This window comes from Haematobia irritans, chromosome 5 (assembly GCF_050003625.1).
Source record: "Haematobia irritans isolate KBUSLIRL chromosome 5, ASM5000362v1, whole genome shotgun sequence".
Taxonomy (NCBI): domain Eukaryota; kingdom Metazoa; phylum Arthropoda; class Insecta; order Diptera; family Muscidae; genus Haematobia; species Haematobia irritans.
This window is the reverse complement of record NC_134401.1, coordinates 98,287,242-98,305,900: the sequence shown is the minus strand read 5'-3', so window position 1 is coordinate 98,305,900 and position 18,659 is coordinate 98,287,242. Positions and strand designations below refer to the sequence as shown.

Sequence of the window (18,659 nt, the reverse complement as noted above, 5' to 3'; positions counted from 1 at the left end):
GATTCCTTAAAATGGGCTCAAGGAATTCTTGAAGCTGGAAAAAGGGAACGATCACCGGATGAGCTGCCATCCTCTAAACGGAATCAAAGATCGTTTGCCATAGTTGCAAAAGACAGCCTTGTGATGGCTACTATTAATAAAGGAGCATTGGACGGTATGATTCCAAGGCAAAAATGGGGGTAAATTGAGAACGCGATGTCCGGTGTCTACTCAGAGGTGCGAAAAAAGTTTCCCGGACCAAGTCCTCGACGGCAAGATGCTGGATGGTATCAAGGACGATATAAGTTCATAGCTTTTGCGGACCAGAGGTCTATGGATTGCTTTAAAGCTGCATTGATGCTAATTGGTGAAGTTTGGGAAGGAGCCGCTTTGGAGTTAGTCGATAAAAAAGACATACCGGCTAAACCTAGAGCACATGCATGGATACCGGCAAACCCTCCTGATCCTGAGTCAATACTAGAGAGACTAAAAGAATGTAACCCAGATCTTCCAACTGCCGATTGTTGGGTTGGTCGTTTGGATGAGGTGGATGGACCAAGACGACATGCGGTGTTTATATTAAACATAGAGTCGATGCCACATCTAGCCCAGACTCAAGGACGCGTAAGTTATGGCTTTCATGATATCCATATGAAGGTATACAAAAGCGATCAGCCAAAGGAAAAAATGAATAAATCTCCTAGCGAAGCCGAAGGAGACATAAAACCTACAGACTATGGCGAAAATCATATGCGGGAAGTTTCTACAGGCTCAAGCCTCACCAAAACTGAACCGCGGATTGTTGCGAGAGTCACCGAGATCTGTGAAGAGGAAGCCCTTGATGACTCAATTGAAGCGGCTGATGTGACAGTGGTTGAAAATTTGGATGGTTCTACGGTTCCTCCAGATAAATCTTCACCATTGTAAGGCCGCTTGTGCTGCCTTAAAAGTTCTCCTGATGAAAGGAGACATAGATATAGTTCTTATTCAAGAACCATACATATATAAAAACAAGATCTGTGAATTAAGCACTCCGGGTTTCAAACTTTTGCATAATACCGGTAACGATATAAATCGAGCATGTATAATTGCTAAAAACGAACTAAACTTGTTTCTGCTTCCTTCATTGAGCAATGCAGACACTGTCGTAGCCAGTCTAGAGATATCCACATGCAAATATTGGGTATCTTCGGTCTACATGGGACATGATAGGGAGATGCCACCCTGTGCCGTTAAGACCTTAGTTGAGGAGTCACTAAAAACAAAGACAAAACTCATTATGGGATGCGATGCAAATGCACATCATAGTATTTGGGGAAGTAGTGATACTAATGCAAGAGGAGAGTCGCTAATAGAGTTTATTTTGCGTACTAACCTGGTAGTTTGCAATAAGGGAGATGCACCAACCTTCGAGGTTTTGGACGTAACGTTGACCTCTCTCGACCTGAATGATAAGATATCTGAGTGGCAAGTTTTGAGGGAACATAGCTTCTCAGATCATCGCTACATCAGTTTCAGACTGGCTGTTCGTACTTCAAAGACCATATTTCCGCCAAATGTTAGGAAAGCTGACTGGAATAGGTATAGGGAATCGTTCAATTCGATGATACCGGAAATGCCGGAGACAAATATGACCACTGTGCAAGATATCGAACACGCCGTGGAGCGGATTACTAAGGCCTTCAACATTTCACTGAAAGCTGCTTGCCCTAGAGGAAAGCCAAGGGGAAAAAATCGGCCGCCATGGTGGACTACGGAGTTAAGTAATATGAGGAAATCCTGCAGGAAGCTCTTTAACAAAGCAAAGTCCACAAGAGCTCCGGAGGATTGGGACACTTACAAGATGAATCTGAGAGAATATAAACGAGAACTGAGAAGGTCTCAACAAAACTCTTGGGATGATTACTGTAGCAGTATTGAGAATACGTCAGAGGCTTCCAGACTACGGAAGGTACTAGCATCCACTAACACCGCTCCAGGTTTCATTAAAACATCGGAGGGAAATTGGACAACGTCCAGTGAGGAGACGTTGGAGGTACTTTTGGACACACACTTCCCTGGAAATCAGACGGTTGAACCATGTTCCGGCGGTGTAACAGAGGCTCAGCGATCATTTCCTATCGAGGAAATTGTGTCGGAATCTAGAATAAAATGGGCTTTAAATAGCTTTGGACCATTCAAATCCCCCGGACCTGATGGAATTACTCCGGCGGAGTTACAGGCAGTGGCTGAAAGAATTATCCCCTGGTTGACGGTGATATATAAACTGTGTAAACTTAGCATATATTCCAGAAAAGTGGAGGGAAACAAAAGTCGTCTTCATACCTAAAGCAGGAAAAGCCTCTCACTCGAGTGCGAAGGATTTCCGACCAATCAGCTTATCCTCATTCCTACTTAAGACCCTGGAGAGGATGACAGACATGTATCTTAGAATTAGCGTGGATTCAAGTTTGCTCTCGAAACGACAGCATGCATACTCGAAGGGCAGGTCTACTGAGACCGCATTGCATGAACTAGTCAGCTTTATTGAAAGCTCACTCTCTGTCAAAGAATACACAATCGTGGCGTTTCTATACATCGAAGGGGCGTTCAATAATGTCCATCCGAGCTCGATATTAAATGGACTGACAACTCTGAATGTTGATCCAGGTATACTTAGGCTGTTAGACGAACTTCTAATAAAGAGACGTATTTCAGCCACACGAGGGCAAGCAAACATACAAAGGTATGTGAACAAAGGCACTCCCCAAGGAGGAGTTCTATCACCTCTTCTTTGGAATGTTGCTATAAACAACCTTCTGGTTTCCCTAGAAAAAGAAAGGATAAAAGTGGTGGCATACGCAGATGATGTGGCGCTAGCAGTCAGGGGAAAATTCCCATCCACAATCAGAGATATTATACAGAGAGCTCTCCGGATGACTGAGAAATGGGCGAAAGATAATGGTCTTGGTGTAAATCCAGCAAAGACAGAACTAGTCATGTACTGCAAAGATCGCAAAACTCCCACGGTTAGGCCCATTTCCTTAGGGGGTACTGAAATTCCCTTTGGTGAGTGTGCAAAATACCTTGGCGTTATTTTGGACAGGAAGCTGAATTTTAGGCTTAATATTGAAGAGAGGGCGAGAAAAGCCACGGTATCTTTGTACTCGTGCAAAAAGGCAATAGGGAAGAAGTGGGGACTAAGACCAAAAATTGTGCATTGGCTATACACGGCAGTAGTTAGACCTATAATGCTATATGGTGTTGTAGTCTGGTGGCCGGCACTTCAGAAACCGACTTGTTTAGATAAAGTTCAGCGTATGGCGAGCTTATGTATCTCAGGCGCATTTAGTAAGACAGGAACAGACACTCTTAATGTCATGCTACATCTATTGCCTTTAGACATTTTGGCCAAACAGTCAGCTACAACAACGGCTGTGCGGTTGCGCGAGCTATCGCTGTGGTCGGAAAAAATGTACGGTCATAGTTCGGTCCTCAAAGTAATGCCAGATGTGCCTAACGTAGTGGATTACACCCTGGCAAAACCACTTTTCGACAAAAAGTTTGAAACTCTAATTCCCTACAGTGAGGCGTGGTGTACACAGACCCCGGGGAATAAAAGATATATAGATTTCTATACTGATGGCTCCAAATTGAATGGACAAGTGGGGTTCGGAGTATATTCTAAAGATCTGGAAATTCGAATAGCGAAAAGATTACCTAATCACTGTAGTGTTTTTCATTCTGAAATATTGGCAATAAGAGAGGTGGTGAATTGGCTGAGAAGTAATGTTCCAACAAATATTGGCATTAATATATACTCAGACAGTCAACCTGCAATAAAATCCTTGGACTCTGTGTTCCTTAACTCGAAAACGGCCATAGACTGCCGCAAATCTCTCACCGAGATGGCTGAGCAGTACAATATTCACCTAATATGGGTGCCTGGCCATAGGAACATACCGGGTAACTGCGAAGCAGATGTGTTAGCAAGGCTAGGAACTACCTTACATATTCCAGGGGAACTAGAATCTGTTGGTATGCCTCTGGCCACCTGCAAGCTCTTACTGCGTGAGAAGGCTGTTATGATGGCCAATATTCGATGGGAAAATTGCAAGGGTTGCAACGACACCAAGCAAATATGGCCCCATTTAAACTTAAACCGCACACTAGATATGCTAGTGTTCTCAAGGCGTCAGATAGCACTCCTGATATCTGCTATAACGGGTCGCTGCCTGATAGGCGAATTTGCAAAAACTATAGGTGCGAAGTATAATGACTATTGTATAAGCTGTCATGACGTGGAGGAAAAGGAATCAATTAAACACCTCTTGTGTGAGTGTCCTGCTTTTTGTGTAAGGCGTAAGCGAATTTTAGGAGCATATAGCTTTAGATTACTGGCTGACCTGGAAAACTTAAGCAGTTTGTTAATGTTTTTGGAGCAATCTGGTTGGTTCCACAAAAGTAAATAATAGAGAAGGTTCAGTGGTTAAGACTAGAAGTGCCCATATGTAATAGGTACTTTTAGTTAAATGTGGTATCACAATGGACTGAATAGTCTAAGTGAGCCTGAAATTTAATCGGGCTGCCACTTTAACCTAACCTAACCTAACCATAATGACTATTGTATGAGCTGTCATGATGCGGAGGAAAAGGAATCAATTAAACACCTCTTGTGTGAGTGTCCTGCATTTTGTGTAAAGCGCAGCAACTTTTAGGAGCATATAGCTTCAGATTACTGGCGAAACTAGAAAACGTTAACTTAAGCAGTCTGCTAATGTTTTTGGAACAATCTGGTTGGTTCAACAAAGACAAATAATCAAGAAGGTTCAGCGGTTAAAACTAGAAGTGCCCATATGTAATAGGTACTTTTAGTTAATGTGGTATCACAATGGACTGAATAGTCTAAGTGAGCCTGAATCTTAATCGTGCTGCCACTTTAACCTAACCTAACCTAACCTAACATTGTTTAAATGTAAAACTTTTAATTCCTATATAAAAGAAATTTTAAAATATGTACAGATCTGTGACCATGAGATGAGCATTCGGTAGTTGGATGCATCCCATCATCAATTTTAATTTAAGGTTTTTGACCGGAAATTACAGAGAAATGATGCATTTTGGTTACAACTCCCTTGATTTTTTTTGGGGGAATTATTCCCAAAAAATGTCATCGTTTTCCCTTTTTTATTATCATTTGTAATACCAATTTTTCCCCAAGGTAAAAATTTCCCACTTTCGAAGTTGGGTTAGAGTAAGAGAAAAGGGAATAAAGAAAAATTCCCCAGGGAGATTTTGTTTAGGATAGGGGAATAGGGAAAAAATTCCCAGGGAGTTGTTATTGAGAATTGGGCTAAACATAATTGGAGAACCCGAGATATGTGTGCTTGAAGGTTTACCCTATATGACAACAAATATAAGGAGGGGACAAAGGATTTTTATACCCATCACTATAAGATAGTGATAAGGGTATAATACGATTGCCATTCATTTTTAAACACATCGAAATATAAATAAGTGAGCCTGAAACTTAATCGGGCTGCCACTTTAACCTAACCTAACCTAGGATGTCCGTCTGTATGTCTGTTTTAATTTGACTTAAATTTCCCACTTGTTGAACAATCTTTTCAACAAGTGGGAAATTTAAAATAGGAAATATATCGATGCATGCTGTGAAATATGAGGAAATGTGTTACTGTTTGCAAGAATAATTGAAGTAATTCTTACCATCAATTATGAGGACCATTTATGTCGATACTTTTCTGTCATAAATTTAAAGCAAATTGAATATCCCAAATTTTTGGTATAAAATAATTTTATTTTGAATTTTTATTTTTATATGTCACAATTGTCAATTAAACATGGGCGTAGCTAGCAACATTTTCGTAAGGGGTAAAAGCTGCAATGTGTGCTCATTGTGAAGATACCTCAAAAAGAGAAAAAAATATTTCTTGTAGATGGGAAGAAACCAGAGTATTTAATTCAATGATATATAATCATAGTTTGAAGAAATACTGCATGCACTGAAAAAACAGTGAACCCACCAGGAAGAAAACTTTCCTTTAATTTTAGAAAATTTTGAACATTTTCAGAAAATTTTAACTAAACACTATTACAAACGTTGACATCACGCCGATGTCATTAAAATAAGTAAATATTTTTCGACAATTTCAAGAAAATTTATTAGACATAACAGGTTGGCTGATAAGTCCCCGGTCTAACAAAGAAAAACACAAAATTCGTTTTTATTATTCCACATAGTTCCCTTCAAGAGCGATACAACGATTATAACGACCTTCCAATTTTTTGATACCATTCTGGTAGTACTCCTTCGGTTTTGCCTCAAAATAGGCCTCAGTTTCGTCGATCACCTCTTCATTGCAGCCAAAAATTTTCCCTTCGAGCATCCTTTTGAGGTCTGAGAACAAGAAAAAGTCGCTGGGGGCCAGATATGGAGAATACGGTAGGTGGGGAAGCAATTCGAAGCCAAATTCATGAATTTTTGCCATCGTTCTCAATGACTTGTTGCACGGTGCGTTGTCTTGGTGGAACAACACTTTTTTCTTCTTCATATGGGGCCGTTTTGCCGCGATTTCGACCTTCAAACGCTCCAATAACGCCATATAATAGTCACTGTTGATGGTTTTTCCCTTCTCAAGATAATCGATAAAAATTATTCCATGCGCATCCCAAAAAACAGAGGCCATTACTTTGCCAGCGGACTTTTGAGTCTTTCCACGCTTCGGAGACGGTTCACCGGTCGCTGTCCACTCAGCCGACTGTCGATTGGACTCAGGAGTGTAGTGGTGGAGCCATGTTTACTCCTTTGTCACATATCGACGGAAAAACTCGGGTGTATTACGAGTTAACAGCTACAAACATCGCTCAGAATCATCAAGACGTTGTTGTTTTTGGTCAAATGTGAGTTCGCGCGGCACCCATTTTGCACAGAGCTTCCGCATATCCAAATATTCATGAATGATATGACCAACACGTTCCTTTGATATCTTTAAGGCCTCTGTTATCTCGATCAACTCATTTTACGGTCATTCAAAATCATTTTGTAGATTTTTTTGATGTTTTCGTCGGTAACCAACTCTTTCGGGCGTCCACTGCGTTCACCGTCCCCCGTGCTCATTTCACCACGCTTGAATTTTGCATACCAATCAATTATTGTTGATTTCCCTGGGCAGAGTCCGGAAACTCATTATCAAGCCAAGTTATTGCTTCCACGGTATTTTTTCCCTTCAGAAAACAGTATTTTATCAAAATACGAAAATCCTTTTTTTCCATTTTTTTTTTTCACAATAACAAAAGTTGCTTCACAAAAGACGCTCTATCTCACAAACTAATTGACTTACAGATATATGCATTTAATACTAGCGAAGCCATCTATGTGTCAGACCGGGGACTTATCAGCCAACCTGTTATATAAAGTTTTTTGTGAACATTTTTACATCTATAGAAAGTTTTGTTAAAATTGTATTCCTAAAGGAAATTATGTCAAAATTTTATTTCTATAGAAAATTTTGTCAAAAATTTATTTCTATAGAAAATGTTGCCAAAATTTTATTTCTATATTTTTTTTTCAAAATTTTATTTCTATAGAAAATTTTGTCAAAATTTTATTTCTATAGAAAATTTTGTCAAAATTTTATTTCTATAGAAAATTTTGTCAAAATTTTATTTCTATAGAAAATTTTGTCAAAATTTTATTTCTAAAGAAAATTTTGTTAAAACTTTTGTTTGTCTATAGAAAATATTGTCAAATTTTATTTCTATAGGAAATTTTGTCAAAATTTTATTTCTGTGGTAAATTTTGTCAAAATTAACCTTTTTAGAAAATTATATCAAAGCTATACTTCTATAGAAGATTATTTCTATAGAAAATATTGTCAAAGTATTATGATATTTAACTTTTTTACATCTATAGAAAATTTTCTTAAAATTTTATTTCTTTATTTCATAATTTTATTTCGCTTTGTTGTTGTTTTTTATTGCTTAAAACCATACATTGACTAAACTACAAGTGTAGCTTAACCAACAGAGGAAAAGAATGTTTGTCAAATTTATTTGGGCAAAGCCCTATAGACTGCAAGATGGTTGGATGGAATTACCACATTCGGAATTACCACATTCCTCATCAGCATCCTCTACTTGCAGCAAAACTATCAACCAATTATCAGAATAAATTCAGGCAGTTTATTAAACCCAACAAAAACCACACTTGAACCCTCCGAAAAAAGGTTTTACATTGATAGCCGGCTTATGCCGAAATAAATTCGAAACAAACATATCTCTTTTCCTATGCCACTGTCAAATCATCGATTTGAATTCACATGGCTGGGTTTGAGCGTGCCTCCTCTTCTTTTTCCATTTGTTTTGTTTTGTTATTGTTGGTTTTGTTCTTTAAGCTTTGTTGTTGTTTTTTATTGCAGCTTAAAACCATACATTGACTAAATTACAAGTGTAGCTTAACCAACAGAGGAAGAGAATGTTTGTCAAATTTATTTGGGCAAAGCCCTATAGACTGCAAGATGGTTGGATGGACGCACGTTTCGGAATTACCACATTCCCCATCAGCATCCTCTACTTGCAGCAAAACTATCAACCAATTATCAGAATAAATTCAGGCAGTTTATTAAACCCAACAAAAACCACACTTGAACCCTCCGAAAAAAGGTTTTACATTGATAGCCGGCTTATGCCGAAATAAATTCGAAACAAACATATCTCTTTTCCTATGCCACTGTCAAATTTTATTTCTATAGAAAATTTGTCAAAATTTTATTTCTATAAAAAAAATTTGTAAAAATTTTATTTCTACAGACTACTTTGTCAAATTTTTAATTCTATCAAAAATGTCGACAAAATTCTATTTCTATAAACAATTTTGGCAAAATTTTATTTCTATATAAAATTTTGTCAATATTTTATGTCTGTAGAAATTATTGTCAAATTTTATTTCTGTACAAAATTTTCTCAAAATTAAATTCAATTTTTTCAAAATTTTATTTCTATAGAAAATTTTTAAAAATTTTATTTCTATAAGGAATTTTCTCAACATTTTATTTCTACAGAAAATTTTCTCATAAATTTATAAAATTCTCAAAATTTTATTTCTTTAGAAAATGTTGTCAAAATTTTATTTCTATAGAAGTTTTTATACCCACCACCATAGAATGGTGACGGGGTATAATAAGTTTGTCATTCCGTTTGTAACGCATCGAAATATCGATTTCCGACTATATAAAGTATATATTAGAGGTCCGCACAATTCCATTTGTAAATGCAGAGTACACGTGTACTTGCTACATGAGTACATCTATTTGAGAGAGTCGCAAAACTATTGGTACACATTTTGATGAACACCAAAAGTCACGAGTAACTTCTTGTTGCTACTCTGATGCCTTCACTACCAACAAACACATATTCCTCTTTCTCTCTTATTGAAGTGTACTCAGAGTGATCACGTCGAGTATGTTGCGAGAACAAAACTTCTTAGAGTTCTCCATGTACCAAGTGCAGTTTCAGAAATACAAAAAACAGTTAATCTCCATAATATATGTTTTGGTTTGTTATAAAGAACGGCAAACGTTAAGGTAAGTGTGTGACATATATAAATATATGAAATATGTGATATACACACATATCTATGATTAATAATAATGGAAAGTTTTGCTTCGCACATAACTGAGAAATACTTGTGGTACCACGTGAAGTGAAGAGAATCCATGTTGTACTTTTTCTCAAGTACTTACATTTTTATTGTTCCTTTTTTTCGGAACACATATTGTTTCGGATAAGTACTTGGTGGTATTTGACGAGCAAGTGTTCTCTTCACTTCACTACTTGCGCTCTGAGAGAAAGACAGTGTATGTACTATATTCGACAGCGAATTGCATACATGTACTGAAAAGTTATTCGATGCAGACCTCTAGTATATATATTCTTGATCAGGGAGAAATTCTAAGACGATATAAGCATGTCCGTCTGTCCGTCTGTCCGTCTGTCCGTCTGTCTGTCTGTCTGTCTGTCTGTCTGTCTGGCTGTTGTAATCACGCTACAGCATTCAATAATGGAGCTATCGTCCTGAAATTTGGCACAGAATCGTCTTTTGTCTGCGCGCAGGTCAAGTTCGAAGATGGGCTATATCGGGCCATGTTTTGGTATAGCCCCCATATAAACCGACCTCCCGATTTGGGGTCTTTCGCTTATAGAAACCGTAGTTTTCATCCAATTTGCGCGAAATTGAAAATCTAGAGATATTTTGGGACCTTGAAGAGGTGTGCCAAAAATGGTGAGTGTCGGTCCATGTTTTGGTATAGCCCCCATATAAACCGACCTCCCGATTTTACTTCTTGGGCTTATAGAAACCGTAGTTTTTATCCAATTTGCCTGAAATTGGAAATCTAGAGGTATTTTTGGGCCATAAAGAGGTGTGCCGAAAACGGTTAGTATCGGTCGGTATTTTAGTATAGCCCCCATAAGAACGATTTCCCGATTTAACTCCTTAGGTTTCTAGAAACCGTAGTTTTTATCCGATTTGCCTGAAATTGTAAATATTCTCGTATTTAAGGCTCACAAAAACGTGTATCGGATTAAGTTTTTATCGGTCCATTTGGTAATGCCTCCATATAGACCAATTTCACTTCTTGTGAGTATAGAAGGCGCACTGATCATGAAAATTGCTTGAAACTCAATGTAAAATTTCCAGATTTTATTTTTCGGGTGAAAATCTACAGATTTAAAATTTCAAATCAAGACGTTATTTTATAATTTTCTTGCACACTTACAAGAGATGTTAATGATTCCTCTAAAACTCAAACAAAAATGGTTCTTATAAATCCAGAATCTGATATAGTCCTCATAGGTGAAATCTTTAAATGTATCTTCGGGAAGTGTCCTCAAGTCCTCAAGCCCTCCTGAAATTTCAAAGGAAATCCTAATATTTGGTTCATGGTGGTGGGTATTTAAGATTCGGCCCGGCCGAACTTACTGCTGTATATACTTGTTTTTTTTTTTTTTTAAATTCTAGTTCTATAGAAAATTTTGCCCAAAATTTTATTTCTATAAAAATTTTTCTTCAAAAATTATTCTATAGAAAACTTTGTCAACTTTAATTGTTTTCTATAAAAAATTTTCTCAAAAAAATATTCTACAGAAAAGTTTATTTATTTATTTATTTATTTAAGTCTATGGATATACAAAAATCCTTACAGACTAGCTCGTAAACTAAAAGTAGTAAGATTCTAGTACTTCATTAAATTTTTTCAAAGACATTCATTTTCATTTATATAGAAATTGTCAAAATTTTATTTCTATAGAAACATGGACCAATATATAAAAAATTAGCATATAGAGCAACTATAGGTTTCTAAATTGAAACAAATCGGATAAAAACTGCGCCTTCAATGCCCTCAGGAAATAAATTCGGGAGATCAGCTTATGTGCCGATATATACCAAAATTGGAATATCTCTTGAAGAACTTAAAAGACCACTTCACTTTTAATTTAAAGCACATCGGATAAAAACTGCGGCTTCCATGTCCTCAAGTGGTCAAATCGGAAGATCGTCAATATGGAGGCTATAAAAACATGGGCCTATGTATAACACATTCGGCATATCTCGTTATTGTATTCTAATTTAAAGCAAATTGGATACAAAAAGCTTCTTCAAAATAGCTTCATTATTGAAGACACCAGCGCGATTTAAACATACAGACATAGAGATGGACATCGTTTATACCGTCGGAAATCGATGTGTTACAAACGGAATGGCAAACTTATTATACCCATTCAAAGGGTTTTTGTTTTAAAAAAAATGTCAATGTGACATTTAGTACATGCCAAAAGACATAAACAAAATTTTGGTCATAGTGATAGTTTTTTGTAAAAAATAAAACTAAAAATGAAATATGGATAATAAATCCAATTATTTGGTACGATGCCTGAAATGTCAAAAAATCATGGAATGTTCACGTTACGATATATCACCCTTACTACAGCACATACGCACCGATCATCCAGAAGTTGAAATTGTGAATAGCCCTGCGAATGAAATAAAAAGCAGAACTGAAAAATTCGACAAGGCAACAGAGATGAGTAATAGGTCCAAAGGTTTAGAACACAACGAACATCAGTCAAAGGCTACCACAAATCCGAAGCCCAAAAAGAGATATGAAATAGAAACAAATCGAGATAAAAATTCAAATGAGATTTTGGAAAGAGATCCTTTGTATATTCCAGAGGAGGAATTGCTTAAACTTAAAAAGGATATAAGTAATTTCCAATTTGCAAAATTTGTAGCTTTCATATGTCTATTTCCAGTTTTTTGAAATTTCAGTGAAAGAGAATCCAGATAGTGGGAATTCAGAACACCATCCTCGCAGAGAGACAAAATCCAAAGTACTTTACAAGCATCGTTATAAACTTCGAACACCTTCCACCACGACCACTTCGGCAGCCAGTAGTTCACCCAAACCTCGAAGAAAGCGACATCTCTATCGAATATCTATTCAGAAATGGAGTCCAGCTAATAGCTGTATTTATTGTCCAAAATGTTGTTGCCATGGGAAACCCATGATCGAAATCCGAACGGAGCGTATAATCCAAAATCAATGGTGTGTTAGTTGCCTTTTAAATTGTTGGCCTTGTTTGATTCCATGGCTTTTACGTGGTTATGAAGTCCAGCACTTGCATTGTTCCAACTGTCAGGTATTTCTGGGTCTCTATAATCCACGATCCAATTGTCTGAAACCCAATAGGGAGTTTATTGCACAGCAACGACTTCAATTGCGTCCATGTTCGGAAAAGACCTTCGGTCGGAAGGATTCAAGCTTTCTTACCAAGAAAATCTCGTCATTGGTTGCTTTAGATAATCAAAAATCCAATATCTCTAGATTTCCTTCAACTCATGCAAAAGGGAATGATTTGCCCCCTGCTAAACAAGACAACGTGGACAACGCCATTGAATATGATTATCAGACGAAGGAATCAAATCAAGATATTAAAGAAGATGGGAATGATACTAAAGGAAATGTTTTAAAAGGTAAGATATCAGCAGATTACATGACATTTGTTTAGAACATTATCACTGCAAACATTTTGACAAAATTTCTTATAGAAATAAAATTTTGACAAAATTTTCTATAGAAATAAAATTTTGACAAAATTTTCTATAGAAATAAATTTTTGACAAAATTTTCTATAGAAATAACATTTTGACAAAATTTTCTATAGAAATAAAATTTTGACAAAATATTCTATAGAAAAAAAATTTGGACAAAATTTTCTATAGAAATAAAATTTTCTATAGAAATAGAATTTTCAATAGAAATAAAATTTTGAAAACATTTTTAATAGAACTTAAATTTTGACAACACTTTCTATATAAATGAAATTTTCTATAGAAATAAAATTTTGACAAAATTTTCTATAGAAATAAAAATTTTACAAAATTTTCTATAGAAATAAAATTGTGACAAATAGAAATAAAGTTTTGAGTAAATTTTATATAGAAATAAAATTTTGAGAAAATTTTCTAGAAATAAAATTTTGACAAAGTCTACCATAGAAATAAAATTTTGAAAAAAATTCTATAGAAATAAAATTTTAACAAAATTTCCAGGAACAATGAAAATGTGGGAAATTTTCTAAAGCAATAAAATTTTGACAAAATTTTCTATAGAAATAAAATTTTGACAAAATTTTCTATAGAAATAAAATTTTCTATATAAATGAAATTTTTTATAGAAATAAAATTTTCTATAGAAATAAAATTTTCAATAGAAATAAAAATTTAACAAAATTTTCTATATATATATATATAAAATTTTGACAAAATTTTCTATAGAAATAAAATCTTGACAAAATTTTCTATAGAAATAAAATTTTGACAAAATTTTCTATAGAAATAAAATTTTGACAAAATTTTCTATAAAAATAAAATTTTGACAAAATTTTCTATAAAAATAAAATTTTTACAAAATATTCTACAGAATAGAAATAAAATTTTGACAAAATTTTCTATAAAAATAAATTTTTGACAAAATTTTCGATACAAATCAAAATTTTCTATAAAAATAAAATTTTGGAAAAAATTTCTATAGAATTAAATCTTTTACAATATTTTCCATAGAAATACAATTTTGACAAAATTTTCTATAGAAATAAAATTTTGAAAACATTTTTAATAAAACTAAAATTTTGACAAAACTTTCTATATAAATGAAATTTTCTATATAAATAAAATTTTCCATAAAAATAAAATTTTCAATAGTAATAAAATTTTCTATAGATATAAAATTTTTACAAAATTTTCTACAGAAATAAAATTTTGAAACTTTTTCTATAGAAATAAAATTTTGACAACTTTTTCTATAGAAATAAAATTTTGACAAAATTTTTTATAGAAATAAAATTTTGACTAAATATTCTATAGAAATAAAATTTTGAAAAATATTCTAAAGAAATTTTCTATAGAAATAAAATTTTGACAAAATTTTCTATAGAAATAAAATTTTGACAAAACTTTCTATATAAATGAAATTTTCTATATAAATGAAATTTTCCATAGAAATAAAAGTTTCTATTGCAATAAAATTTTGACAAAATTTTCTATAGAAATATAAATTGTGAAAAAATTGTCTATAGAAATAAAATTTGAAAAAATTTTCTACAGAAAATAATTTTCTATAGAAATAAAATTGTGACAAATAGAAATAAAGTTTTGAGAAAATTTTATAAAGAAATAAAATTTTGAGAAAATTTTCTAGAAATTTTGACAAAATTTACCATAGAAATAAAATCTTGAAAAAAATTCTATAGAAATAAAATTTTGACAAAATTTCCAACAACTATAAAAATGTGGGAAATTTTCTACAGCAATAAAATATTGACAAAATTTTCCATAGAAATAAAATTTTGACAAAATTTTCTATAGAAATAAAATTTTGACAAAATTTTCTATAGAAATAAAATTTTGAAAAATATTCTATAGAAAAAAAATTTGACAAAATTTTCTATATAAATGAAATTTTTTATAGAAATCAATTTTTCTATAGAAATAAAATTTTCAATAGAAATAAAAATTTAACAAAATTTTCTATAGATATAAAATTTTGACAAAATTTTCTATAGAAATACAATTTGGACAAAATTTTCTATAGAAATACAATTTTGACAAAATTTTCTATAGAAATAAAATTTTGACAAAATTTTCTATAGAAATAAAATTTTGACAAAATTTTCTATAGAAATAAAATTTTGACAAAATTTTCTATAAAAAAAAATTTGACAAAATTTTCTATAAAAGTAAAATTTTTACAAAATTTTCTATAGAATAGAAATAAAATTTTGACAAAATTTTCCATAGAAATAAATTTTTGACAAAATTTTCGATAGAAATCAAAATTTTCTATAAAAATAAAATTTTGGAAAGAAATTCTATAGAATTATATCTTTTACAAAAACTTCCTATAGAAATAAAATTTTGACAAAATTTTCTATAGAAATAAAATTGTGACAACATTTTTAATAAAACTAAAATTTTGACACAACTTTCTATATAAATGAAATTTTCCATAGAAATAAAATTTTCTATAGAAATAAAATTTTCAATAGAAATAAAATTTTGACAAAATTTTCTATAAAAATAAAATGTTGACAAAATTTTCTATAAAAATAAAATTTTGACAAAATTTTTTATAGAAATAAAATTTTAACAAAACTTGCTATGGAAATAATATTTTGAAAAAATTTTCTATAGAAATACAATTTTGACAAAATGTTCTATAGAAATAAAATTTTGCCGTTTTGTTTGTTATTGTTGGCTTTTCTTCAATCGTTATTGTTGTTTTTGATCTCAGCTTAAAGCCATGCATTGACTAAACTACAAGTGTAGCTTAACCAACAGAGGAAAAGTATGCTTGTCAAATTTATTTGGGCAAAGCCCTATAGACTGCAAGATGGTTGGATGTACAGCTGTTTCGGAATTACCACATTCCTCATCAGCATCATCTACTTGCAGCAAAACTATCAACCAATTATCAGAATAAATTCGGGTAATTCACACAACCCAAAGTGAACTGCACTTGAACCTTCCGAAAAAAGGTTTGATAGACGGCTACTACCTAAACAAATTTGCAAGCATATCTCTTTTCCTTTGCCAAACTAGAAAATAGAAATAAAATTTTGACAAAATTTTCTATAGAAATAAAATTTTGAAAACATTTTTAATAAAACTAAAATGTTGACAAAACTTTCTATATAAATGATAATTTCTATATAAATGAAATTTTCCATAGAAATAAAATTTTCATTAGAAATATTTTTTTACAAAATTTTCTACAGAAATAAAAATTTGACAAAAATGTTCTATAGAAATAAAATTTTGATAAACATTTTCTATAAAAATAAAATTTTGAAAACATTTTTAATAGAACTAAAAATTTGACAAAATTTTCTATATAAATGAAATTTAATATAAAAATTAAATTTTCTGTAGAAATAAAATTTTCTGTAGAAATAAAATTTTTACAAAAATTTCTATAGATATAAAATTTTTACAACATTTTCTACAGACATAAAACTTTGACAAAATTGTCTATAGAAATAAAATTTTGACAAAATTTTTGATAGAAATCAAAATTTTCCATAGAAATAAAAATTTGACAAAATTTCTATAGAATTAAATTTTTTACAAAATTTTCCATAGAAATAAAATTTTGACAAAATTTTCTATAGAAATAAAATTTTGACAAAATTTTCTATAGAAATAAAATGTTGACACAATTTTCTATAGAAATAAAATTTTGACAAAATTTTCTATAGAAATAAAATGTTGACAAAATTTTCTATAGAAATAAAATTTTGACAAAATTTTCTATAGAAATAAAATTTTGACAAAATTGTCTATAGAAAAAAAATTTTGACAAAATTTTCTATAGACATAGAATTTTGCAAAATTTTCTGTAGAAATAAAATTTTGACAACATTTTCTATAAAAATAAAATTTTTACAAAATTTTCTATAGAAATAAAATGTTGACAAAATTTTCTATAGAAATAAAATGTTGACAACATTTTCTATAGAAATAAAATTTTGACAAAATTTTCTATAGAAATAAAATTTTGACAAAATTTTCTATCGAAATAAAATTTTGACAAAATTTTCTATCGAAATAAAATTTTGACAAAATTTTCTATAGAATAAAATTTTGACAAAATTTTCTATAGCAATAAAATTTTGGCAAAATTTTCTATAGAAATAGAATTTTGCAAAATTTTCTATAGAAATAGAATTTCGACAAAATTTTCTATAGAAATAAAAAATTTTCTATAGAAATAAAATGTTGACACAATTTTCTATAGAAATTAAATATTGATAAAATTTTCTATAAAAATAAAATTTTATATTTCATGTTAGCCTGATAATGAAACAGGCAATTGACGTCCAAATGCATTATATCTAATTATACAATTATTTTTCGAGCTTTATGGACAGATTATTATTAACCATGTCCTTAATCTATATCTGTCCATAAAGCTCGAAAAATAATTGTATAATTAGATAAAATAAAATTTTGATAAAATTTTCTATAGAAATAAAATTTTGACAAACCCTCACGAAGAGAGAAATTTTCGACTCACGTGTGAGTCCCGACAATTTAATGTCTCGGGCATATCTATAATTGGTTGCACTTGCTGTAAACGACTCCAACGATATCTATTGACAAAATGCTTAAAGATTTTTTCGACTACCCAATATGATCTAATTAAAATCAAAAGCCTTTGCTTGAAAACCGACAATAACCATGCCCGATTTTTTATTTTTCTAGAAAAAGGCGAAGATTTTGCAACCAAAAATAATACAAATGGACTAGTTACACCCATAATGAAAACTGATAGACCTAACGAAGAGGTTGCATCTTTAAAGAAAACAGATTCTGTAACAGTCGGCAAAAAACTGAAATCCAATCGCTTACCTTCCATCACAATAAATGGTAAAAAACTTCATCCCGATATGGTTGCCCGTTTACAAAGCTACTCAAAATATGGTCGTTTGGCTGGTTTAGATTTGGAAGAGATTTTAATGGATGTTGAAGAGCAAGGTGATGTTTCTCCTGAAAAAGCAGCGCCACCTGTGGTAACAAAAAGAAATAAGAAAAGCTAAATAAAGTTGTGCTTGAAAGCTTTCGGTTTTATGTAATGTTAGCAGCCTTATATAAGTTTCTGAGTAATTCACAAGTTTCTCTACATATATGTTCATTAAACGAAAAATCAACAATTTTATTATTTCAATAAGGAAGACAGAAATTTAATGTTTACGTATGCATAAAATAATTCGTAAAGGTGAGGTCCCTCAAATATCAAATTCTATATCAACCACCTGCGTAAGTAGTTGAGGTGATAAACTCCTTATCAAGGGCATATGTGTCATACCACTAGCAATACCGTACACAGAAAAAAAAGTGTCTTGTAAATTTAAGGACCATTTTGACTTCCACATAGTTCAACAAATTTACTGTAATATAGTTCATTTTTCGTAACCACAACGAAAATTAACTTAGCTAAAGCAAAACTTATAAAAATTCAGTAAATGTTTTTTAGTTCACTAACTACGAAATGGGAAGGATTTTTCCTTAAATAAATTTCCAACACAGTAGTTAATGCATCGTTGATTCTATTATAAAAATACAT

At 32.0% G+C, this 18,659-nt stretch overlaps 2 protein-coding genes across 3 annotated transcripts in view; one reads left to right on the top strand and one right to left on the bottom strand.

The window, feature by feature from the left end:
• The first annotated feature begins 11,345 nt into the window (after positions 1-11,345).
• Positions 11,346-18,246, top strand: LOC142241567 (uncharacterized). 2 transcript variants are annotated; one of them, XM_075313359.1, is made up of 4 exons: positions 11,346-11,900; positions 11,967-12,240; positions 12,305-13,009; positions 17,798-18,246. In XM_075313359.1, exons 1-4 carry the CDS (start codon positions 11,877-11,879, stop codon positions 18,130-18,132), a joined length of 1,338 nt encoding a protein of 445 aa, XP_075169474.1. In that variant the 5' UTR covers positions 11,346-11,876; the 3' UTR covers positions 18,133-18,246. The 2 variants fall into 2 exon arrangements, with proteins under 2 accessions (XP_075169474.1, XP_075169473.1); XM_075313358.1 differs by having other exon boundaries at positions 11,346-12,240.
• Positions 18,004-18,659, bottom strand: part of tea (telomere ends associated) — a 48,635-nt gene continuing 47,979 nt past the window's right edge. The window contains exon 15 of the transcript XR_012723698.1: positions 18,004-18,100. The gene's annotated coding sequence lies outside the window, so the exon portion shown is untranslated. The remainder of the gene's footprint in view (positions 18,101-18,659) is intronic.